At 40.3% G+C, this 26,885-nt stretch overlaps 2 protein-coding genes across 2 annotated transcripts in view; both read right to left on the bottom strand.

The window, feature by feature from the left end:
- Positions 1-8,008, bottom strand: part of slc45a4a (solute carrier family 45 member 4a) — a 54,603-nt gene extending 46,595 nt beyond the window's left edge. Inside the window, exons 1-2 of the mRNA XM_082520969.1 lie at positions 7,857-8,008; positions 6,623-6,704 (exon numbers count right to left, since the gene is read on the bottom strand). The gene's annotated coding sequence lies outside the window, so the exon portion shown is untranslated. The remainder of the gene's footprint in view (positions 1-6,622; positions 6,705-7,856) is intronic.
- A 7,422-nt stretch (positions 8,009-15,430) lies between these two features.
- The window catches only part of dennd3a (DENN/MADD domain containing 3a), a 28,439-nt gene continuing 16,984 nt past the window's right edge, over positions 15,431-26,885 (bottom strand). The window contains exons 21-30 of the mRNA XM_082520951.1: positions 26,691-26,861; positions 25,540-25,669; positions 25,268-25,375; positions 22,783-22,880; positions 20,925-21,079; positions 20,235-20,301; positions 20,085-20,157; positions 19,860-19,978; positions 19,624-19,761; positions 15,431-17,610 (exon numbers count right to left, since the gene is read on the bottom strand). Of these exons, the coding sequence (XP_082377077.1) occupies positions 17,416-17,610; positions 19,624-19,761; positions 19,860-19,978; positions 20,085-20,157; positions 20,235-20,301; positions 20,925-21,079; positions 22,783-22,880; positions 25,268-25,375; positions 25,540-25,669; positions 26,691-26,861 (1,254 nt within the window). The 3' untranslated portion in view covers positions 15,431-17,415. The remainder of the gene's footprint in view (positions 17,611-19,623; positions 19,762-19,859; positions 19,979-20,084; positions 20,158-20,234; positions 20,302-20,924; positions 21,080-22,782; positions 22,881-25,267; positions 25,376-25,539; positions 25,670-26,690; positions 26,862-26,885) is intronic.

Below are 26,885 nucleotides of genomic sequence, written 5' to 3'. Positions count from 1 at the left end.
GCCTCCAGTGTGGCCAAGCACTGCCTGTCTCAGTACACTTTTGCCTCTCACTGACATTTGAATAAAAACATAACCCTAAAGCTGCCTCTGAGTGAGTGCAAACCTCGGTAAGAACGCACACACCACCCCTAAGCTCACCACATGAGGCTGCTGAAAGCAGTTAAACACTGGTGTGTTTGTTTTTGTCTTGTAACCAACATTATTGTTTCACATCAGCACGTATGACAGCAAGTCATAAGAATGACAAGTGCCTGCCCTGACCAGTTCAGGACTGCACTAAACCTCCAGACGACAAGTTCTGACGCCGCCTACACTTCTGATGGAATATCACACCCACACACACACACAAACACACACACATGCTTAAAGCTGATAAAGGCAAATGAATATGAACAACGCTCAACTGCTGCAACACACAACTTTACAGTAGTTGTTAACAGACAAGTTGATTGCGATTATGCAAAAGTATAAATGTAATTAAACCTAATGAAACATGCTACTAGAGCAGTAACGTTGTAAAAACTTGTTAGTGAGGATTTATCCAGTGTGGTACTGCTGTCTTATTTCTGGGGGGAAAAACAAATAAACAAAGCAAATATAGGTCAATGGAAGTAAGTCAAGGTAGGTTTTGTTTTCTTGCTTTGCTTCTCTGCTCATTTGTTGTTGTTGTTGTTCCGTCTCACTAAACCTGCTAGCCTTAACATTCGGCAATGAAATGTGACACCAGCAAAAAACTATGTTGTGTTTACTTTAGAAAGCATACAATAGTTACCAGTGCTGGGAGTTTACGCCATCAAACAAAGAGAGGTGCAGTACAAATAACGAATGAAAGGGAAACGACAAGAATAAAAGATTCTGTACGACTTTTATCACCGTGACGCAGTCAATATTTGTAAACTAATCCCAAGCATGCAAGTACCTTCAAATGTTTTTATAGGACTGCCGTGGAGATGATTCACAATTTAACAATTATATTCCGGTCATGCTTTCATGTGATCCGTGTGAAACTTTAAGAAAGAGAGCGAGACTCCTGCGATGTGGCAGCAAACCAAAAGCTAGGGTACCAGGATTATCAGCATCTATATAGCTTCTGTGTAGCAGCTGAGCTCAAAACAAACAGCAACGTCGTTGTTTATGAACAGACATTTTTGACAACCGACTATATATACGGTGATATAATGAAGATAAGCAGAATAACAAGACAAATGAACAGACATGTCTGTGTATTAATACATGAGCAAAGTAAAAAAGGCCTCAGGCCTGGCAAAAACCACCGGCAGGGCAGGTTTTTGCTAGTCAGTCAAACCATAAAAGTGAACCCAACCCAATTCTAATTTACTGTAGAGTACATAAGACATACAAGTACTGACAATTTTCTGTTTTAAAATGAGTCTGGATGTGCAATGGATCGTCTAACTTTTTGCCTCCTTTTTTATTTAGGCACACTGATGTAAAAAACAAGTAAATAAAGAAGTGATTGAGTGAGTGTGTTTCAAATGGCAGATTTAAATTGTTTCATTATGCAAACTGTATTCAAAAGGACTAACCACCTGCCATCCTACACTGACAGCCTCGCGCTCATGACAACAACAAACTACATCATGCTGCAACCAATCTGTGGTGAATTACAAATGATTTGGGATCTAATGCGTCTAACAGCAACAGCATCCAAACCTGAGATCATTAGCAGCAAATGAGAAAGGATGCAAAGATCTGCTATATTAACTCCTTACTTAGTTCCAGTATTATTATTCTTTTCATCTGCAGCACTGACAACATAATGCTCTGATCAAACTTAGTGACTCACAGTCAAAAAAAGGCAAATAACTTTCAAATTAGAACATTTTCACAAACATCTTTACAGACACGGATATCAAATGACGAAGTGCAAGCACGCAGACTTGATTCAACCATCTGGACCGTTTCATCCACGTGTGCTAAAAAACTACGAGGGATGATGTGTGATCAGAGCACCGCACCTTTAGTTAAACCCGTGACACTTTGTGTAATCTCTCAGGTATAAAAAGGTTTAAAAGGACCCCAGATTGAACACTTCTTCTTGTGTTGCAGGAAAATTAGCTCAAAAGTGCCCAAGTGTTTGCGTGCAACCATTAGTTTGAGTGCAGTATTACTAACAGCGTTAATGACATTACTGGCACGCAGCCAGTTATCCTCTCTCCTCACCGACCCAGGATACTCGACCGGTCTGTATGAATATTCAGTGACCCTATGAGCACCTTTGAAAAGTGAAAGCTATTCACTGGGTCCTTCTTAAATATGAACATCTGTAGATTTTGAATTTTGAACAAGATATTAAAGAATCTGAGATACAGTGGCAGATATATCACTTATTCCTACCTGGTTATTTTCTCTGTAATTAGGATTTTATTTTATTTTATTGTATTCGTCTTACATCAAGTGACACATCTAAGAGTTTTTATAAGCTACAAAAGAGGGGAGGGAGAAGAGAAGAAGAGGACACCTGCTGCTACTGTGACTCAAATGCAGATGTAGAGTTTGTGCGTTTCAATTCTGTTGCAATAAATTTGGTAGAGTTGCAGTTGTACGTCTTCAGGAATGGCTCATTTTATTCTTTTTGGTCTTTAGAGTTTAGCAGATGTTACTGACTGAACCTGAGGCTGTTTCCTTCAAGAGGAAAAGTTAAAAAAAAAAAAAAAAAAAGCTAAGGGATTGAGAGTGTAACTGTTGTGCTGCCTTCTCTTAGTCCCAGATGGCAATTATCCTGTTTGATAAAACATACTCCAAGAGTTAACTGCAAATGCTAGTGAGGATGAGGTGTGTGCTTCATCCACGAAGCTCTAAAGGCAGCCAAGATTTACAACCCAAAAGAAGTCCGATGTGCTGCCAGTCATTCCTGGCATCCACTCAGCTTTTTGCTAATTTAATTGGAAAGTTGAGCCTCTTTTTCTACTCAGGATGAGTCAGTAAAGATGAGGACGGAGATTAGAAAAAAACGACACAAAGATAAGAGACAAATGACTTTAGAAAGACTTTGGACAGGGAAACTTTAAATACGCCTTGAGTGCAGATTTTTCATTGAAGAGCAGAGTGCACTGACGCGGTGTTAAAGTTAACCCTGGGCAGCTGAGCCCGAAAAGCTCTCAATGTGCTGAAGCCAAGTATGTTCAGACTTTGGCCTGCCCCAGAGGAAAACGAAAATCTGATCTTTCCCATAACTTTCTGTACTTTCTGCAGTTAAACCTAAAAATTGGCTACTAAATTTCACCAGCTTCATCACTTAAAGGCTTAAAATAATCTGAATAAGAATCCAGTCAAGATAATCCAAATCTCCAGGATTTGGTTCATGTGGTGCTGGTTTTGCAGATCTGGATGCTTTTAAACCACATTTGGTGTCTGCCAGGTTTTCGACTGGCCTCTCCTGCTTTGTGGTCACATGATCATATGAACATCTTGTATGGACCACCTTATAAGTGGTTGTGACTCCGGAGGTAGCAAGTTGATCAGAAGGTCAGAGGTCTACTCCCTGCCTCCCCTAGTTTGCACTCATGCAGTGTGTGTGAATGTTAGGTAAAGCTCTTAGGGACAGAAAAAGGTGCTCATGTGATTGCATGAATGAGAGTTGTAGTTAGACGTATGCGTAGGTTCACAGTCATCCAGATCGTGGTGCTCTTGAGTTCCTGAAAAAGAAGCCGAAAGGACTTCTTTAAGTTTATGAAGACATTTCAACTCTAATCCCGGATGCTTTTTTTTGATGACCACGATGACGGCCAAAACACCTTGACCTTAAACTTGCCGAGGCTTTAACCTCGTCTGCTTTTGTATGAACAACAAGGAAACTTGTAAAGCATCACCTCACACCTAACTTTCCCATGACTCTACTTAATGAGTTCAAAGCGCCACAAGCAGGTTGTATAACTGGAACGTCTGCTCGAGTTTAAGACGTGTCAAAATAAATACAAACAAAGACTGAAGACGCAAATGACAGAGTGAAGAGAAAAGAAACGAGTCTGAAAAAAGAAAAAAAATGCATACAAGACAGAGTAGAGGAGGAGCAAGCAAAGTGGAAGTGCAGAGGACACCAAGTCCTTAGAAGACGTTTTGTACTACTGGCAATATCTTCCCACACACACAGGTACAGAGTGTACCTAAACCTAACCCTAACCCTATGTGTCTGTGAAGGTTCTCAGTCATCCAGGTCATCGTAGTCAAAGGAGGTAACTCTATGGGTTACCTATGGGTTAGGGGTGTGTCCTCCAACTCAAAACCGGGGCTAAATACAGTATTGACTTTGATAACAGTCCTCCAAGTTTAGAAAATCAACCAGCCATGCATTACAGATACTCTCCACACACAAAAACGTGCCGGGCTGCAGATTCCCCTCAACACACATCTGTGAGGTCACCAGCAAATCAAACCATTATATCTTCTTCATTACAGGGGCCCACCTGAACTCTGAAGAAAACATAGTTCACTGAGGATAAAGTGACTCTAAACAATGCAGTGGCATTTATACATGCACAGCATCTTAGAAAGACTTGTTATAGACGAGAGGGGAGCGAGGCTGTTGATGGCTCGGATGCAAGCGAGATGATGAACAAATACACATAAACACACGCATTTGCCCTGTGATCGTAAGTGGAAAAACATATTAGCTCACTCCTTTCTTTCCCCCGCTCCCCTCTCATGTTTGTGTATGAAAACCTCTCACCAGTAGGAAATGGGTTATCTACACACAGGATCAGGACTCGGGATAGTGAGCCAGATCTGCTGTTTGTGTGTGAGTGTGAGTGAAATGCAAGGAGGATGAGTGAGATTCAGGCAGCCAGTATTACTTCAAGCTAAATCATCTGGTGGTTTTGGAGCAAAAAGAAGAGCTGCAGTTCATTTATACTTATTTTTAAACCACTAGGTCACTGACACGACTGTTGCAGAAATAATTTCATTGCTTTAAAATGATGCATGACAGCACCGTAAACCCCTGTCTGTACTCAGTAATCAAACACCTTTGGAACACACTCCTTTGCTTTTAAAGAAGGGTTGTAGGCTGTTCCTTGTCTTCTCCCTGAGCCATTCAATCTGTTTCCATCTGTGCAGCAAGATATTTCGCACATACAGAAAACACGGGTATCCATTCTGAAGTTCAACCTCATAAAAAACATACTTACCTAAATGTCATCCTATTTCTATTTAATGCTATGCAGATTTAACCCTTCCAAATTCTTTCAGCCCTTAATTCCGTTGTAGCTCTGTTTGTTTGCCTTAAAGATTTTGTTTTGATATGTTGGTTTTATGGGAAACTGAGAGTTCAGGTTGAGCTGCGATCTCTCTGAAGGAGGAGAGCTTCTTGTTTTCTGCTCACATCAGAACTCGTGCTATGAAAACTAGTAAAACAACAGATCTGGAGTCACAGTGAGGGTGCGTTTAACCTTTCGACATCAGCCTCGGGACATCGGTTTGAAAAACAACACACACAGGTATGTCGGGGCTTTTTTTGTTTGTTTTTTTGGAAAGGGTAGTATCTGAGCCAGCTTAAAACACCGAAATAAACCATTCCAAACATGAATGCCATCTATTTATTGCAGACACTAGTGTTAACTAATAGTAGCATACTAAAACTATAGTCCTATTAGCATGTGCAGACAGTGTTCTGTTCACGAGCGGTGGGCCAAGCAGATCGGTGCAACATCTACAGTAATGCGGAAGAAGTAGCTGAACGGGAAAGCCTACTGGTCGATCTACATTCCTGTCCTCACCTGTAGTCAACAATAAAAATATAAGAGTTGTCTGGGGCCTCACCCAGACAGAGCTTAGTCATTTGGTAGGGGTTCCGCCTCGTCACAAAGGAATCGACTGACATGGTTCAAGCATGCCTTACCATCCTCCCCCAGGGCCAGAGGAGGTGGTACCTCAGCAGGGGAAGGTCTGAGCAGGTCTGGTCAAGGACAATCTCTGCAGTTATCAGAAATTACTAGAGGTCCACATAAACAGCAGTCCCAGGAAGACAGAACTATCATGGATGTTTTGTTTATGGAAATACCCACCAACTCTACATGCAAATATCAAACATCTGCATGAAGGTAGTTACTATATCTTCCTATGTGAAGGTACAGAGGGAGGTGTTGACAGTGTTTGCTTAAGATCTGAGAAAATGTATCTTTATGTGCATTTGGGGAGTGTGTTCATGTGACTATCTGCACATGACCACTTGGGTCTGGCTACATTTGTGAGGGGTAATAACCTGACACAGCAGCAGTTGATAGTCAGCAAACATTTCTTCAAGAGGAAGTCGGTAGCTTTCACTTCAGCTAAACAATCTAGTCTTTAGCACACAAACTGAAACCTAAACCACATCGAAACCAGGAGCCTGACATAGTTTTTTTGAGGAAGTAACAAACATCACATGAGCGTGCGTCTGTGTGTGCACTGTCAGGTCAAGCCAAACCAAAACCAAGATCGCGTCACTCGGAGTGAACCTCCGATTCGGCACAACAGAAACATATTAAACTTAAAACAACATCTGTTGGCCATTTACGACTCTTTCTTCAAGTCTTTTATATTTTTGCGTGGACCAAACACCAAAGTGAAACACACGAGATGATCTTTAAAATGCTTTTCGTGTGCATGTGTACGCAAGACTCACCAAAAGGCCTTGAAAGCTTCATAAATGTCGTTGAGACGTTGTAGTTTGGTCCAAGCTGCAATCTTAAGCCCTGCAGTCGTACCTAAACATGCAACATTGAAAAAGAAACAAATTAATACAGATTACAGTCATCTCAGGTCAATGACACTTAACTCATGGATTATTACGGTATAACTAACATTACAAGTAATGCTTTTATCAAGGCCATTATTTCTGCATTAATCCATTTGTTGTGCTCTCTAAGGATCTAAGACCAAGACACATCCACATAAACTGCCAGTAAACACAAAAATGAGAAAGAGATACTTTAACACTTGAACCCTATGCAGTCAGGTAGGAAACCACAGCTGATGTGTTCAACAAACACACCTACAACCAGTGACGATGAATCAGTGGTTACAGTGCAGGACACTTCTCATCCATTACACTAATTTTTCCCCGGCAAGAGCGAAACACAACAGCTCAGGGTCACGGATGGGCTGAATTCTATCCCAGCTGTCACGGGGGGTGGGGGTTACACCCCGGACAGGTCACCGATCTATAGCAGATTCACATTCACGGCCAATTTAGAATCGCCAATTAACTTAACTAAGATTAATGCCTCTGGGGTGATCATCCACACTACGGCCGGCCGCTGGACTCGAACCCACGACCACTACCTCGCAGATTTCTCTCTCTGTAAACCAAATATACCGGTAGATGCTTGGTTTCAGTCACCAGTGTGTTATACACTACAATAAACTACTCCTTCCTGGTAAATTTTACACTCACACACTCACACTCTCTCTCACACACACACACACACACACACACACACACACACACACACACACAGCAGTGATGGAGGAAATGAAAATTATTCTAATGCCAGTATTCTCAACATGTAAACTGTAAACAACCACCGCTGAGCCTCTTCTGCTTCATCTACTTTAAATTTAAACACCACCCACTTGCACCATTTTGTTTTACACTTTATAATAAGAGAAGCCTAATTTTTATCCTGACCTGTACCCTGCAGATTGCAACCCCCCTCTAGCCTCTCTCCTGTTTTTGAAACAGGCCTGCAGAAAACTACAGTAAATGCCTCCTCCTCCTCCTCCTCCTGCTCCTGTCTCTGCAGCAGCAACCTGAGATGCTTTGCATTCCGCCTGGCGGAGCCGACCAGCAGCGGCTATAAAATGTTAAAAATCCGTCCCGACTCGTCTCTGCTGCTTCCCCCGGGCATCGCGCTCACCTCGCCGTGTCGTGTCAGCCGTTGGCTCCGTGTTTTCGTCCGCTATGTGGTCGGACAGTTCTCGGCTCTGCAGCAGCTTTTGTTGCATAGGTTGTCTACTGCTCCCGCAACTACAGCCAGGGCTTTAAATACGCTTTTAAAGCAGTATCTGTCGGAAGAGGAGACGTAGCGCTAGCTTCCGTCGACGTCACGGCTCATTTGCATAAAGAGGCGGAGTCTTGGTGTTGGTATACAAAGAAGCAGAGAAACTGAACTCTTAAAGGGAAATGCCGTTAAAAATAGTGCAGTTCTCGCTAAAAACAGAGGTATCAATGCTTTATTTTGCTTTATTTTTTACATGTACAGTTTTAGTTAGCTTTTCCTGTCTTTTCATAACTAGTTTAAGTTTCTCGTTACACCGTCTATTATTTCTAATGTTTTATACACCAAGGTACCATATACAACCTCAAAAGAACAACAACACATGGTATTTTGCACGTTCATTATTTATTTAATGAAAAGCTAAGCGAAAATGTAGAAGCAGTTTGCATGAAATTGAGTGCACGCCATAATTCAGTAGATCGTAATACTGCCTTCTGCAGCAATAACTTGACGTAAATGGCATGTATTTGTATAGCGCTTTACTTAGTCTGTATGGACCCTAAAGCGCTTTACACTACATTCAGTCATCCACTCATTCACACACACTGTGATGGCAAGCTACATTGTAGCCACAGCTGCCCTGGGGCTCACTGACAGAGGCGAGGCTGCCAGACACTGGCGCCACCGGGCCCTCTGACCACCACCAGTAGGCAACAGGTGAACTGTCTTGCCCAAGGACATAACGACCAAGACTGTCAGAACCGGGGATCAAACCGGCAACCTTCCAATTACAAGACGAACCGCCAACTCTTGAGCCACGATCGGCACAAAACGTACTCGTTTTCTGTATGACTGTATGACTTTTCCAGTCTCTCGCATCATTGCGGTGGAAATTTGCCCCACTCTTCTTTAGAGCATTACTTGGAGTTCATTGAGAGATCCAGGGATTAGTTTATAAACAGTTCTTATAAAGTCCTCCACAGCTTTTCAGTCAGGCTGAGGTCTGGCTTAGAGGGGTGCATTGGAACAGCTTCGATCATTGTGCTGTTGCATGCCCCAGTTTCAGTCAAGCTTTAGTTATTAGACAAACGGCCTCACATTCAGTGTGTGAATGTGTGTGTGAATGGGTGGATGACTGGATATGTAAAGCGCTTTGGGGTCCTTAGGGACTAGTAAAGCGCTTTATAAATACAGGCCATTTACCATTTACATTTGACTCTACACGGAGTGCAGAATTATTAGGCAAGTTGTATTTTTGAGGAATAATTTTATTATTGAACAACAACCATGTTCTCAATGAACCCAAAAAACTCATTAATATCAAAGCTGAATGTTTTTGGAAGTAGTTTTTAGTTTGTTTTTAGTTTGAGCTATTTTAGGGGGATATCTGTGTGTGCAGGTGACTATTACTGTGCATAATTATTAGGCAACTTAACAAAAAACAAATATATACCCATTTCAATTATTTATTTTTACCAGTGAAACCAATATAACATCTCCACATTCACAAATATACGTTTCTGACATTCAAAAACAAAACAAAAACAAATCAGCGACCAATATAGCCACCTTTCTTTGCAAGGACACTCAAAAGCCTGCCATCCATGGATTCTGTCAGTGTTTTGATCTGTTCACCATCAACATTGCGTGCAGCAGCAACCACAGCCTCCCAGACACTGTTCAGAGAGGTGTACTGTTTTCCCTCCTTGTAAATCTCACATTTGATGATGGACCACAGGTTCTCAATGGGGTTCAGATCAGGTGAACAAGGAGGCCATGTCATTAGTTTTTCTTCTTTTATACCCTTTCTTGCCAGCCACGCTGTGGAGTACTTGGACGCGTGTGATGGAGCATTGTCCTGCATGAAATCATGTTTTTCTTGAAGGATGCAGACTTCTTCCTGTACCACTGCTTGAAGAAGGTGTCTTCCAGAAACTGGCAGTAGGACTGGGAGTTGAGCTTGACTCCATCCTCAACCCGAAAAGGCCCCACAAGCTCATCTTTGATGATACCAGCCCAAACCAGTACTCCACCTCCACCTTGCTGGCGTCTGAGTCGGACTGGAGCTCTCTGCCCTTTACCAATCCAGCCACGGGCCCATCCATCTGGCCCATCAAGACTCACTCTCATGTCATCAGTCCATAAAACCTTAGAAAAATCAGTCTTGAGATATTTCTTGGCCCAGTCTTGACGTTTCAGCTTGTGTGTCTTGTTCAGTGGTGGTCGTCTTTCAGCCTTTCTTACCTTGGCCATGTCTCTGAGTATTGCACACCTTGTGCTTTTGGGCACTCCAGTGATGTTGCAGCTCTGAAATATGGCCAAACTGGTGGCAAGTGGCATCTTGGCAGCTGCACGCTTGACTTTTCTCAGTTCATGGGCAGTTATTTTGCACCTTGGTTTTTCCACACGCTTCTTGCGACCCTGTTGACTATTTTGAATGAAAAGCTTGATTGTTCGATGATCACGCTTCAGAAGCTTTGCAATTTTGAGACTGCTGCATCCCTCTGCAAGATATCTCACTATTTTTGACTTTTCTGAGCCTGTCAAGTCCTTCTTTTGACCCATTTTGCCAAAGGAAAGGACGTTGCCTAATAATTATGCACACCTGATATAGGGTGTTGATGTCATTAGACCACACCCCTTCTCATTACACAGTTGCACATCACCTAATATGCTTAATTGGTAGTAGGCTTTCGAGCCTATACAGCTTGGAGTAAGACAACATGCATGAAGAGGATGATGTGGACAAAATACTCATTTGCCTAATAATTCTGCACTCCCTGTAGAATACTTTGGTATAGCAGAGGAGTTCGTGATCAACTCAGCGACTGCAAGGTGTCCAGTTCCTGTACACAGATCACCATCCCTCCACCACCGTGCTTAACAATTGGTTTTTGCCAATGTGCTGTGGGTGGTTTTCACCAAAATTGCTGCTGTGCACTTTGGCCAGACATCTGCACTTTGGTCTCATCTGTCCAAAGGACCTTGTTCCAGAAGTCTTCCAGAAGCTTCCATGTTCATTTCACAAAGTAAAAGAGGCTTTCTCCTTGCAATCCTTTCAAACAAGCCCACAGACCTCCAGGTTTGGGTCAATGCATAATGTATAACATCCTTGTATTAAAATCCAGTTTTATAAAGAAGAAAAAAGAAGAAAATAAAACGAACTGCTGGAAACCAGTTTTCCCTATTTATTGTGCAGCCTAATAAGGAGCAGTTGGCCTCAAAACATCTAATTTGTTTTGGGCAATAAGTATGAGAAAGCTGGATCCCTGCAGTTTGTAAGTTTTAAATTTATTGTTTCAGTATTATTGCTTTTTTTTCTTTCTTTCTTTCATATAAAATTTCAAATGCAAATGAAGGTGAGGACAAATATAGTGACAACAGCAACATCATAAAGGCAAAAGTGATGGTTATAAAGGAGTAAACAGAAATGTTAAATTTGCTCTCTCTTCATGGCTACAACATTAGGGGAAAACTCACACACCACAGCATCCCCTTGAAATCAGGACCTCAGTTATAACAGATTGTTTTTATGTCATTTCATTGATTATTCTAAGACCATCGTCTAAATTCTAGCAATGTTAACTTTGGCTTCACTTTCTTGCTGAAAGGTCAAATTAAATAAGCTCCATATTCACACCTTTGGAAAGGTAAATAGGCCTGTTGATTTGGGAGGGAAGGTTAACAAAAGTGCTTATATATTAACATAATTTAGATACGAAATGATTGATGCCTCGTTTTCTGTCTGGGACTTTTAAACATGAAAAATCCAATCAAAAGGAAATTTCTCATAAAATCAGTAAAACTCATGAAGCTGACAAAGCAATATCCATGGTTATGCGTTGCTAACTGTATCGCAGGATTTTCAGGGGACAAATTTCCTTTAAAAAGGCTCTGATATTACACTGCAATAAATGATGAACTACTAAGACATGCATTTTATTGTTGAATGCAACCCCCCCCCCCCCCCCCCCCCAATCCAAAAAACCACCCATTCTAATATACAGTAACATTTTCCCTCCTGAGTTTCCCTCATTTGTGCTTTTCACATTCATTGTTTCAAAAAGAGAAGACAGACACTGTGGTGCAGAGCTGTAACTCACACAGAGCCATTAGCTATATTTTATTTATTTTCTGTTGATGGAGATTGTTTTCCAAAAAGAAGTGTCACTATCATATTGCAAAGCTGTAAATCCATCATTTCACTTTCAGTTGTGCTTAAGTGCTGCAGACCAAGCAGATTTGAAGTTAGTTAAATTAGTCATTTGCAGTCAGCTGACTGGGGCTGCTAACAATTTATATACAATTAAGCAGGCTGCTTGAATCCTTGACATCTCATCAGTTATGAAAATTGCTGCCAGTTGAATCAATTAGTCAGCTAATCTATGGCTTGTTTACATCATTAACACCTTATGAAATGCAACATGTATATGATTGATTAAAACAAAAACAGCTCTAAAAGTATCATGGTGCAATTGTAGCTTTAAAAAAGCAGCTTAAATTCTGTTTAAACTTAAGAAACCAGAGTTACTAAAACAAACACACTGTATTATTTTACAGGCGACTCCATGAGCAGAGCTCCCGTCCTCCAAAGTTTAACCCTCTGAGGTCAAGGCCGTCATCAACGACGGCCCAAAAGCTGACCCCTAACCGTAACTGTAACCATACTTAACTGAAGACATGCAAACATGATGCTTTTAGAAATAATGTAAACCAATGAGTCAGTACTGTAAATGTTTTTTTCTGTGAATATGTGTTTTAAATATTGTATTCGTTGTAGTCATTATTAATAAATGTGTAGAAATAGGTCCCAACAGAGGAGCTATTTACTTCTGTTTGAGTGAAGTTTGCAAAAACTAAACCGACTAGTTGTTACAGAAAACATAAAATCACGTCTCGCTTGAACTCTATGACCTGCTGTATCTCAAGACCCCGTTTATAGACTCAAAAATGCAGTCTTGCTAATCTTACTGTGACTTATGTGGCTCTGCATAAACGCTGTTTACATGTTAAAGCAATGTAAGTTGTCTGACATGAAAAAATATTGTCCCACCCTCAAAGCAGTGTCTTCTTACTGTTTTAAAGTGGACAATGGTCAGCTGGCAAAAAATTCTGCTGAGCATTGAACTGTTGTCTGTTCAAACCACAGACAACGTCAACATTTTTTTTCAGCTGTCCCATATATACAGAACATGTCCTTCCCCCTGAAACCCACAGCGTGAAGACTAAACACAAGACAAGGAACTCAAGGAACAGGTTATATTCTTTACAAACAGTCATTTAATATGTTTATGCTGTTAATGCTTTCAATAAGCAAGGGTACTGAAAATGCCCCTTTTCCATGTACAAGGTGCCCAAGCCAAATCTAGAACCAGTTCCACACATTCCCACTGACAAAACTACAGTTAGCACAAACGTGTTGGGCCCAGCTATGAATTGCTGACTCAGCAGTTATGTTCTTTCCACAGAAATGTGCCCAAGTTATCCTAACGCTGCGTAGCATTCAGTTTTCATTTCCTGTGAAATGCAGGCTGGTTTTCAAAAGGCACAAATGGCTCTGCATCAGCACCGCATCGATGGGGAAACAGGCCAAAGAGAGATCATATTGCCACTATATTAGCATCTCTTCATTGGCTCACTATCAAATCCAGAATTGAATTCAAATTTTTTCTCCCTATATGCAAAGCCTGAAAACTTTAAGCTATCAAAGACCTTACACTATCATATTTGTTATATTATCATGTTATTATAGAGCACTTTGCTCTAAGACTGCATGCTGGCTTGTGTTTCAACAAGCTTTGAAGAGCCCCTCTCCAGTAGACCCAGCTCCCAAGGTGGATTCAGGAGACAGACGCATTGTCTCCTTTTAAAATTAGCCTTCAAAATTTCTTTAACCCGGGCTTAACCCTTGCTGCTGTAACACTTCTATGGGCTCAGGCTGCTGGGATACTCCCTCTTTATCACATGCGGTGCATTTGTTGTGTATGCCACATTCACATGCATGTCCACATTTTCTCTTCTTCCTGCTGCGGTTGCAGTTTACCGTTTCTCTTTCTCCCCACTCCAGTCAGCCGATGCAGGCAGCTGCTCCACCCTGAGCCTAGATCTGCCGGGGCTTTCGTCCTCTTTAAAGGGTTTTTTTCCCCACACTGTTGCCAAATGTTGTGTAGACTTTTTAATATAAAAAAGGTATAAGGTATCTTGACGTTAATCGTGTGTTTTGATGCTGTATAAATTAAACTGAAAAGAAGGCAATTTAAAAAAAAGAATGGAACATTAAGGGCATGACTCATTATGTTGAAGGGTGCTGTTTGGACAACAACTACAGAGGTATTGCCTATTTTATATATAACAGAGAGTTAAAAGAAGATGAATAAAACATACATGTCAGCATTAGCTGATAAATTCTTAATAAAGGCATCAGGAACTTCTCTATAGCATTATAGCACAGACTACTGTGCCTTTGTATGTTAAAGTGCAGCACAAACAGTTGTGTTTTCCTTTTCCTGAAGTAAAAGTTTATGGATTAAAGGAAACTGATTAAAAGCTGCAGGAGGCACAGAAAACAACTTATCATGTACTGTGCTGAGGCATTAGTGGACCTGCATGGTGAGAGATTAACAGCTGCTTATGGCTTTATGTTACAAAACAATGTCAAACACACACACAAATACAACTGCACGCAAGTGCATATAACACAGTGTTCTGAGTATTAGAAAGGATTTTCAGAGAAGCCTCATTGTAAAAACACCTTGGCAAACTCCACAGGGAGGTCATTCACATAACAGCAGCCCTGCAGGGATTCAGTGTTTTGCTCAAGGACACTTGAGCAGGGTGGACCCAGTCTGCTGTACCTTTGTTACTGCAGGTCTCCCACCCTGCAGCCTAAGCAGGGATTGAGCCAGGAGTCAAATAGCCTCTTTGTTTTCTGAACAGTTTTACACTGCAGACCTGAAATTATCAACCGGTTTTTATTCTTTTAATCTTGGGGTAATAGTTGCTAGTTGCATGTTTGTCAGTGTGATGAGTTTATATTTATTGAAATAAAAATAAATTCTACTCCAAGTAAAACAACTTAAATTGGTGATTGAAAATTAAAATGTCATTTATACTGATTTCAAACGTTTTACAAGCAATTATTAGTTCACAGGGGAAACAAGCAGGTTATGTGTGTCTGAACTGTGTTAATGTCGCTAACTCTAAACTATGAACCTCCACTTCATCAAGCCTCAGGCTTTACCCAATATGAACTTGGTATCAAATTGCGCCCTCTTCTGACGAACTCTAGAAAGTGCAAAATAAACAGTTTTGCAAACAGTATGCAGGTCGAGATTTGCGCAGTAACAAATCATTACACTGGTTAGACGACAAAGCCAACTGAACTAATAGAGCAATAGTTTGTGAGTCCGAGAAACCACTCAGGATTGATCAGCAAACAGCATTTTTTATTATTTGGATTTAGTTCAAAAGAAAGACGCAAAGTCAGAGGAGTCTTAAATTGTTTTTTCATTAAGTATTTATTGTTGTCCATCCTGTGAACCATCCTTCTAACTGAGCAGAAAGTACACTGAAGCTTCGGTTTGCTGAGAATAAAAACAGACTTGAGGTTTCCTTTAATAAGTGTACTGACTGTCAGTTTAAAAAAAAAGAAAAAGAAAAAAAGAGAATATGTACATTTTCATGCTTGTGCAAAAGCAAAGGTTGCAAAGGTATAAATACAATGGCTGAGTTGTCATTCGTTTAATTTACAACATCGTCATGTGTCGCAGTTATATACAGAGTATAAATACAAGAGTAAAGGACAAGTTTAACCTTCAGTTTGAACCTCAGATGACAAAATGTAAAAATAGTTCTGTGAACCAGAACCACTGATGATGAAGTTGGCTTTAGTTTTATAATACACTTAATAAACACTTAAAACTCTTAATGTTCTCTATGTGTGAGACACTTTCTCCAGTTCCACTAAGTTAATATAAATAATGCTACTATTAAAACAACACCGAGTTGAAAGCCATCTTAAAATCACAAAATATAAATATATTATAACATGCGTGAAACATTTTATAGCCTGATTTAACCTAATAAATATCTGAATGTTTAATATCTGTAAGGCACCGCGTGAACAGGAATTTTGACCTTTCGGTTGGTTAATCTTCTTGAACAGCAGCCTGCCAAAGAGAAAACTGTTAAACTGCTCTGAAAATAAACAGACTAGATGCCTCTGTACACTGAGCATGCTCGAGGTCTAATGCTGAAGTCCAAGTTTGTATGTCAAGTTCAACCTGTAGATCAAAACGATGCAGCATCGTGACACAACTTCCTATTTGTCGTTGGTTTTGATTGGCTATAATAGACTAAAAATCTTTGGAAAAGAAAAAAAATCTATACAATAACTTTGGTAAAGCTTGGTTTGCAGTCCACTTGTGTGAATTCTGGATAAAGTTTACGGGGAAAATCTAATGTGATAGATTTTTTCAGCTTGATCCAAAGAAACCCAATGCTAACTCCTTTGTAATCTGTCACAAACATGTGCAACTCTGACTTTCAAGTGGCTACATAGTGTTAAAAACCCAGAAAACAATAAAATGGTTCCTTCATTTACCCATACTCCACCTGCTTGGCAATTTTACGGGAAATTGGCCAGTTGGTTTCTACATAATCCTCCTGATAGAGGGAAAAACTACAAATACATAACTTCCTTCACAAAGATTTAAAAAAAAAAAAATTAAAGGAAAAACTTTGTCCAACAATGGAAAAATATCTCTTACTGTTGACATACTGTACAGTTAGCCCCTATTTTATTACCTGTTCAAACATATTCCAGCTGCTGCAGATCCTCTGACCCACACCTGAGTGTCGATCAAGTTTAAGCCCAGTTCCCACCATTGCGTATCATCATATTTCCTGTCCATTAAAGCATCCCCTTCATCAAAATAATCTTCTATCAGGGCTTTCCCACTGTGATGGTGAAATCTTCAACCGCAGTTTTGTTTTCGGGGTATTCTGACTCCTCTGAGCTGCAGACACTAACGTCAAAAACACGGTTGGAGGTATGGCTCAGTCGCACGCTGTTACCACATGTGTGTTCGCACTTACATAAACACTAAATGTGTTCAAAACCTTCATTAAAGTGAACTTTGATGCATTTTGGATTGAAAAATTATCCAGCAGAACATGAGCTCACTTTCCCTCTTTCAGTCTTGAGTTTTCCTTCATTAAATGATAAAATAAGTTCTGTTAGTATTTCTAATCTTAACTTCATAGAAGACAGGAGAAGCTGCCCGGGTTGGTCATACTTCATGTAGACTTTGAGCTTCTTTGCATTCCTTCATATCCCGGTGATGCAGATTGCTTTTCTCCTTGCTGTGCTTTCCAAATATGGATCTTCCCTTCATTATCCAGGATTTGTTTGAACAGAGGGAATTCAGTGAGAACTTGCACTCTGACTATAAAACATAATTTCAGTCCTTCTGCCTCTTTACTCCACCTTCCAGATGGCAATCTTCCCATCATGTTTTCCAGCTCCACTGAGGACGTAGCGGTCCTCAGCTGAGCACAGCCCTGTCACTTTGTCGGTATGGCCGTGAAGCTCCTTCAGGACCTGGTACCGCTCTGTGTCCAGGATGTAAACCTTCCCTTTGGTTGAACTGCGACCCATGCCGCCAACCCACACCTACACAGCAAAGAGGTTAGTTAATTTGGTTAAATGTCAAATAGTTTCTCAAGCATCAGTTAAGATTAACATTCGTTAACAACCGGGGGAAAGTGGGGTAAGATGAGCAGGTGGGGCCAAATTCATCCTAAAGAATTATACACTAATTTTTCCGTTTTTGCTAGCAAAGGAGCAGTCTTAGATAACATGTGACATCACGTGTCACAGCTGAGACCAAAGTGGAGGCGCTTAGCTATAATGCACAGGTGAAAACTAAACACAGCATGTGAGCACAGACACCTCATACCAACTGTGAAACATGGTGATTTGGGCTTGTTTTGCATCGCCAGGACTTGGGTACCTTGCAGTCTTTGCAGCTGACCACAAAATTCTGTGTATGCCAAAGTATTCCAGAGTCAAATGTGAGGCCGACAGTCTGACAGCTAAAGCTTAGCTGAAACTGTCGTGCACCAATACAATGATCAAAGGTGCACAAGAATTATTTAACATTAATTAATGTTGAGGAATTTAAGTACTTGGGAGTGCTACTAGACTCTAAATTATCCTTTAAAAAACACATTAAAAAAAAGTAGTGAAAACTGTAAATGTTAATATACAGAACTTTAGACATATCCGCACATCATTAACAGACACAGCAGCGATTACATTCCTGCACTCAATGATACTGGCTCATATTGAATATTGTATTACAAGTTGGTCCTATACGAGCTCTGCTGCTACTGGGCCAATTGAAGTGTGCTACAAAAGAGCATTGAAAATATTAGATAAAAAAACCTTTTTCATATCACCATTGTCAAATTTTAGAAAAATACAAGTTTTTAAATTTTACTAATTTCAAATTATATCTGCCTGTCTAATATACAAAGTTATATATGGTCTGGCGCCTCCACCAATGAGTGATTTTATTAAACAAAAGTCTAGCAGTGTTGCCGGGTCTCGACTGACTCGAGCCACTGTTAGAGGTGATTGTGAACTGGCATTCAGGCGGACCACCTTTTCACAGAATGCTCTGTCATATCAGGGAGTGAGCTTCTGGAATAGTCTTCCACTGTCAGTGAGGGAAAGTACAAGTCTACCCATCTTTAAGAGTCACTTAAAAGGGCGGCTGAGGGACACACAAACATGTAATCATGTTTAATAATCATGTTTTATATTGGACGGGAAAAAGAGTTAGTGTATTACAAAAAGGGAAACAACTGTTAGTGCAATGGGTGAACGCAATATCACGACGGTCAGGGCATATACAATACTGGGTTTGTGCAATATAATTGATGTGTTTCCGTTATTGTTATCTATACTGTCCTCTGTGTCCACTCTCCTTGTCATTGTTTGTTCTAGTATAATGTGATCACTGTTTTTGTCCTTGTCACATGACCTGTAAATAGTGTCTCTGTATGTTTTTACTAACTTGTGTTTAACACCAACCTGCCAGAGGGTCTGCAGATGGAAATTAGCCCAAGGCTATAATCTGGCATATTTACATTTGTTAAAATGTTCATTAATATGTATTGCCCCTCTTTCTAAAAATAAACTTGAAGTCGCTGAATGTCATTAACTTTTTATGGTGAATGGATGGGGGCTTTGTGTGGATGGAGCTTTGCTCCTCATAAGGGCAAGTAGACTGAAGGACCCCTTTATTTGTGCCTTATATTGTTTTTAATGATCTGCTTCTGCTGCTATGGTTTGAATAACAACTAAGATCCTGAAGCCGCATTATACCCATTTTATTCTTGTGTTGTATTCATGATTGAAAGGCTAACTTCACTGAAAGATTTCTTACATTGCCCCACTCTCCCCTAAGCTCCTATTGCAACTAGTTAACTTCTCTTAGAATTTAACAAATTAAAGAAGGACTAAAACAAATAAAAATAAAACAAAAACATTGTATTTTGAATGTTCAAATGTGAAAAATTAGCACTTCTGAGACTCACTGATTATCATATTAACATCAACCATAAAAATAAGAATATTTTCCATATTGCTCTGTACGTGTGCGTGCGTGTGTGTATTAACCTGGTTTTTAACTTTAATTATGCAGTAGCATCCGGTGCAGTCCTGTAGGGTGATGCGGTGGAACGGTTTGCTGCAGTCTTTAATGTGCCAAATAGACACCTCTCCAGAATCTGCACACACACTCCACATTTCCTCCCGCTGACACAAACACATCAGGTGAAACGGGGTCACTCTTACAAAATGAAAATACATTTATTAAAGAAAAACAATATTAAGAGCAAAATGTGTGTTTGTACCTCTGGTAAGATCAGAGCACAGCTGAAAGTAGTTGTGGAGCCTTTTTGTTGTTCTGGTAAATTCATGCAACGTTTTAATGAACCATTCCTCCACACCTCCATTATCCTGTCTCTGGAGCCTTAAACCAGACCAGAGGGAAAGACGGAAAGAGAGGGTATTCACTTTACATCATCAAAGTCTCAGATTTTCCATTTTTCCAACTGTCCAGTGTGAAGGAAACTTACAACACCAAAGCGTGCCGCTGCAGCTGTAAATGGACTGCAGACGGCTGCAGGAGAGGCGGAAGTGCTTCTTCACCTGAAGGAAAAGGAAAAGTCAAACAAGCTGAAAGAGAAATGCAAACAGGTGTGAACAATGGTTGATATTAAACCAACCTGCAATGTGGAGACATCCCACGCCATGACTGTCCCCTCTGCACTGCAGGAGTATGCCACCTTTTGGCTGAAGAACAAAGCAGGCTGGTAAGATTATTTTTAATGTACATTTCAAGAACAGAGTGGATTAGACACAAACATTTCCATTCCTTGAATACAACTTTAATTACCTAACAATAATGATAATACTGCTGAAACAACCAGTCGACTTATGATATTGTTATTCATCTGAATAAGAATAGTATACAAGTTCAAGAAATTCATCAAACAAATTGAATGCTTTTATATTGCTGATGGCTTATTTGCGGTTTTTCTTAACTTTCTGTTTCAAAGTTCATTTCTTTAAACTGCGAATTTATAACTGAAATTATTAACTGTTTGATTAGAATACACAAACAGAAACTGGGTGTTCCCTCGATCAGAAGTTGGTACTCATACATATCATATTGGCAGTGATGAATAAACTTCTTTATAAAGCCTCCATGAGAATACTGGAGGTTTAAGGGTCGAAACAGCAGAGTGACAGCAAGAACAGCACATTAGAATGAGAGAGGAGACAATTTGCAGCTTTAGCAGAAAATCTGGGAAGGTGTGTTCGGTATGTGATGTGAGGGCAGTGAGGCAGTGCGGCCCAAGTTGGGGGGGAGGGGGTGATTGTGTATTTTTGTTGTGGCTGTTGTTCTGCGTTACCTGTATTTGTCTTTGTCGACCGCCAGTCCTGTGACCTCTGCCCTGTGCTCAGTCAGCTGTCTGTTACACACCATGGCCACTATGCTGATGATGTAGATCACTGAGTCCTCAGAGCCCATCCACACCTGATCTTTGTCAACCTCCAACATGCAGTTCTGAAACCAGAAACATGTTTCTGAGCACGAGTCCGCAGGTATTACAGCTTTACACATTTTTTACCTGGATCTTCAAAATCTTCTACCTGGGTAACAAAAAAACCAACAACTCAGTCAATTAATTCTAAAGCTCCTTTCAGCTGCTCCCACATTCACAATGGGGTCGCCACAGCAGGTGTCTTTGCATATTTTTAAATGTCAGAAGCTCTTCCAGCTGAGCTGCTAAGAGCTTCATGCAGGACGCAATACTCAGCATGTCCACTAGGCGGCAAAATTGTTCTAATAAACTACTGAAACACTACCTGACAAACATTACTTCTAATATCAAGTACCTCTGTGTTACAGAATGTGCAAATAGACTTGGAAGTTACAGCTAAAAATTATCAATAGAAAAAATGTTTAAATTACTTTGTCTACAATAATTTCATGATATTTTCTCAACAGCTGTTTTCACGCTGCTGGTGAAAGTTAGAAATCGTCATGCCAGTGTTTTATAAGTGAAAACACATACTCCGCCCATCTCTGTCTCACACTTCCAACATATTTCATGTAACTGAACTGCACAGTTGAAGTAAGGGTTAGACTTAAGAAGTGTCTTAAAACCTCACAAATCCTTTCTCCTGGAGAAAATGTTTATGAAGCTCGACCACTGGCTGGTGCTTTCAACCCTCCAGCCAGCTATCACTGGAAAATGCTTTGTTCTTTGAGGGAATGTAAACTATTCAAAACACACCATGGATTCCCTACAAACATGAGATTTCATGTTGAAAGATAATGTTTGAAGTGAAGCCAGAGAAGGAGAAACAAAAACCACTTAATATATATACTTAATATGTACCTGATGTCTGTGGTGTGCTTATCTGCTGATTTAGTTCAGCGATGAGCAAACATCTGGCCAGGTGTTTTTATTTAGTGGTGGAAAAAAGACTACTAGCAGAGGTTTAGAGAAGCCAGTTTAACATGTAGAGGCTTAACTGTGTGAAAGGATCAAATTTGAATATTTACTACTGCTTTTTTGGGTCTTTTCTTTTGATTTTCATGCATAGCACAGTAGTGCAGTCTATGGCACTGTTATATCACAGCAAGACAGTCCCAGGTTCAAATCCACTGACACAACTGGTCAGTGGATTTGAACTGTGTGGAGTTGGAAAGTTTTCCCTCTCCCTCCAATACTCCAGCCTCCTCCCACAATCCAAAGACATGCAGGTTAGGCTAACTGGTGACTCCATGTATGAATCTGGTCAGGAATGCCTGACTGCCTGTGTGTTTTAGCCCTTAGTCAAGCAACGTGTCCATAGCGTACCCCTCCTTTTTGCCTTGTCACATCTGGGACAGGCATCAGCCAACCCATATAACTGAATACAAATATTTTCATGAATAAAAATAAAATTGTAACTGTGTTAAGAGTGGACCTGCAATGTTCATTTCCAGCTCCATATTGTATTGACATTTACATTAGAGCTTAACTGTTGTAGTTCTAAAGTTTACAGTTTAAAAAAAATCTATTTCATTCGTTGTCTTAAACAAGATGTTTTAGCTTTCTTCTGATTGGTTGCCCCTTCGAAATAAAGTTTTGAACGGCAGATGGGTGGAGTTTTTGCACTGATAACCGGAGTCATGCACCAGACGTTAAGTAAAAATGTCTGGAAACAATCATTTAGAGCAGTCTGAGCCTGATTATTCGTTTCATGTGTTCCTCTCACCAGTCTAGCATTCCCAACATGGCAGGTGTGTGTGAGGGACCAGCTGGAGGCATCAAACACCATCACCTTCCCCTTATTTACCGATACCCATAGTTGACCTGAAATAGAACACACACACACACACACACACACACACACACACAATCAGTTATTTCTCAACACCCTATCATTACACTTGGCCTGCAGTGAATATTACTTATACAGATTTCTGTCTTCTACTCCAGAGGCTACTTAGGAGTTTTCTTCCAGCAGTGTGAAGGGAAGCACTTCATGTCAATGTTATTTTGCAGCTCGACTCCACCCAACCAAACCAACGGTCAGATTTCTCCCAACGGATTCAGCACTTTTAAAAAATGCCCCAGCTCATGGAGAAGAAAAACAAAGTAACATCCTGTGTTTTTACTTCAAGGAGCAGAAAAGGGCAGTGGAACAGAAGGTAAGAGGACTTATGAAGTGAAAAAGTTAGAAAAAGAAAAAAGTGTGGTGAGAACAGAGGGGAGAGGAGAGGGGGTGTGAACCGGATCTGTGCCAGGAACTCAATTCAGTGACCTATATTCAAACCGGAGAGGGAGAAAGAGTCCGAGAGGGCCGGGGAGGGAGGACCTGAATGGCCAGATTTGTTCTTTTTCACCAGCAGAAATCCCAAAGAGCAGCAGACTGCTACAGAAGAACTGAAATGTGTTTGTTAATGTGTGGATCACTGAGTGTGACTGTGCTAGTGGCAGGGGTTAGTCTGCCACCAGCATGTATTTAAGTGGACCCAGATGGCTGCCTGCTGAAGGCCACTGAATGGCTCTGTGGATCTTTTTTTAAAGCTTTTCACTCACGGTCTTCCTGCCATATAATGTGCCAGGCTGTCGGTGCCCCAGGATAAAAATCAAGGATGCACTAAACAACAAAGGCCACAAATAATAACCACAATTCATAGGTGACATATTAAAGGAAGAAAAGAAATAAATAAACCACAAACTACAAGAAGATAGTTTCACTTCCTTGGCAGTTACTCTTCTATTGCTTTACACTAATATAAGGATGAATATCATTAAAAAAAAAAAAAGATATTCTATGTTATTTAAGGTTTTTCCGGTGTGGTGGAACGCACAGTTTACTGTGTCTTCTTAGGTGTTTAAATCAGGTGACTGTGAAGGCCATAAAATGATCTGCATTCTCATCAAATCACTCATCCCTTTGGCCTGTCAGGATCAAGCCGCCAGCCAACAACAGTCCACAGGTCACGTCCAGACAGAGACTTTTATTACACAAACTCTCTTCCCCTTGTTTACAGTCAACAACTAATTAGGACAGAAAAAAAACCCTAAAGTAATTACTTAAAAAAAAACCAACCTTCTGCATAGGGCTGTGCGATATGGCCAAAATCTCATATCCCGATGTAAAAATTCTATCGTCCCGATAACGATATAAATCACAGAAATGTAACATTTTCTATAAATTATGTGAATCTCGGGCAGCTCGTCTTGCGGGAAGTGTTTCCAGCTGCGCGTCATGTAGCTGGAGTCGAGTGTTTTAACCAATGACTGTATAACAGATGCATGAAACTATACATTTTTAGACATAAGTTGTAAAGGCCGCCGTTTTCGGCGATAGACGATAGACGTTTTTATATCGTTATCCAATATATATCGTTATATCGAACAGCCCTACTTCTGCAGTCCTTACATTTCTTCATAACTTGTGTCAGTGTCTGTTCTTTATACTTCCTTTTAGAAAGAAGTAGAGTCTGCAATCTTTTTTTTTTTTTTAAATTGACAGAATTATGAGAGAAAAGAAGTACCATGAGACTTTTACACCCTGAAATATTACCAGCTTACTTTTTCAGCATGACAATGATCCCAGACCCACTGCCGACGCAATTCAAGCAAACCTTGATAAAACAAAAACAAAAAACATTTGCACACCCTCAGTCATGGCCTCCCCAGGACCCAGACAGCCCATACAGCCATTCCCGCTGCAGTTTTGTAATCACTATGTAAAGCACTTATCCTGTGCTTTCCTATGATTTCACAGCTCACAATAAAAAGAAGAGAGTCCACATATTTATGACCATTTATTTAAGAGATTGAGGAGAGGTTTCCTTCCCAGCATGTTTTTAAATATCTTGCAACTCCTTTTGCTGTTTACTGTAATATGAGACTGGGGAGGAAGTGTGGTTGAGGAACTTTATTGCATCTGCATGTTTTTTATGTCAGTGTGTGCCACAGTGATGACAGATAAACACCAGGTTGGTTTTTTTTGTGCATTAGTCAACATATATGTCAGTGCATGCGCGTTAGTGTCACAGTTAGATTGGGAAATTGCTCTGCTGCTCCAAAGAGCCAATCACATCATCGACTCCCACAATGACCAATAAAAAAGGGGAAGAGGCTGAAACTTGTTGTAACAGTGTTGATGAGAAATGATGGAGAAACTGCTCGTTTACGGGACACATTTAAAAGCTGTGTGTGTGTGTGTGTGTGTGTGTGTGTACCTGATGTGTAGAGAAGAACATCCACAGCCTGAGGTGAAGCAAGTTCCAGCGAAGGGTTAATTTTGTGCTTTAGTATCTCTGCAGTTGTCTTGGGAACCATCATTGGGACTGGAGACAAAGCAAAGAGAAGCAACTAACCTTAACCAGGTGATGAAAGCACAAACTCAAAGTGAAAGATTACTGTAGTCTCGATGAGTCATAAAGTTTCCAAACGGGCACAGTTTTATTACGCAAATATGTCCATAACCATAACAAAGCACATCTTTCTCTACCTTCCATCTTGATGCGGTCAAAGTAAGCCAGCTTAGAAGCAGCATAGATAGCCTTGCTGCTCTGAAGACTTCCCACTACTGCGTCCATTAATAAGGCATTGGTCAGAGCTTGCTGCATGTACTGGGGGTCCTGAGAGAAAGAGAGAGACAGAATTTTTTGTTTAAAAAAAAAAAAAGCATTAGAAGGCAATGCTTATGGCTACGATCCTTATACTTTTACAAAGTTTGTAGAATACAATTTCAGCTGGTGTAAACACTCACTAATGTACTTTTGACTGATGTTCAAGGTCAACCTCAATAAGCCAGATGCCATCACCAGACCAGACATACATACAACAGCGGTTAAGTGATTTTTTTTATAATAAAAATGAATGAAAAAAAAAAAAAATGCTGATGTCACAAAGGAGAAAAAAAATATACCAGGATAAATAGTCATCATGAGTCATACTCTCAGACTTAAAAGGCGTATACAGCAATGGCAATCCATCTCAGAGGTCATACATATATTTCAGTCTTCATAATGCATTGACCAATCAAATCAAGTCAAATTAAAGATATATGGTCACTCTTTTTCAGAATGACTATATCTTAGTTTACTAAAGATTTATGGTCTCAATAAACTTATCACACCCAAAAATACTTATATTGACATGATATACAAACAGGACAAGCTGTAAATATAGGCAATTACAACTGAAATAATCAACGATCAAACAAGATTTACATGTGACTAAGCAGTGCTGTAGATGTTTATCCTGTCAGACAAGTTGGACAGTCATCACAGGCTGCCTGACTATAGAAACTGACAATCAAAGGAAGTGAGAAATGATAATATTTTAAATAAAGAGAAGAGAACAACAGTGAGGGGGGTAAATGTGACAGACAGATATTTTACAGTTACATCTTTTGGTTTCACAAAGGAAACCCCCTGTGTTTGTTCAAGTGTGCCTATTTGTGTTCATGTATAACTGAGGGAATTTCAACCACTCCCTCACAGAAACTGACACACACTCAAACTGATGCCTGAATAAACACGAGGTATGAATAATAAACGAGCAAGGTAACTCAATAAATTTTCCTGATGAAGCTTATCATTTTCCTCTATGCTCCCTCACAGCAACACCCACACAGCCTCTTCATCACAGATTTACCTTGTGCTGGTCAGCTGTGAAGCGCCCGGCCCACATCTCCTTGACCATCAGGTTCCAAAGCTCAGTTTCCGTTTTCAAATTAGCTTCAAAAGTTTCCTTCCTTCCCCGGACACGAAGCTTCAGGCCTGGGATTCGCAGGAGCATGAAGGGAGCTGAGGAGACCTTTACTTCCTAAAACAAAAAACAAAAGTACAC

The sequence above is a fragment of the Aulonocara stuartgranti genome, assembly GCF_965226115.1.
Source record: "Aulonocara stuartgranti genome assembly, chromosome: 22".
Classification (NCBI taxonomy): Eukaryota; Metazoa; Chordata; class Actinopteri; order Cichliformes; family Cichlidae; genus Aulonocara; species Aulonocara stuartgranti.
Note: the sequence above shows the minus strand (reverse complement) of the source record. Positions and strands in the feature narration are given on the sequence as shown.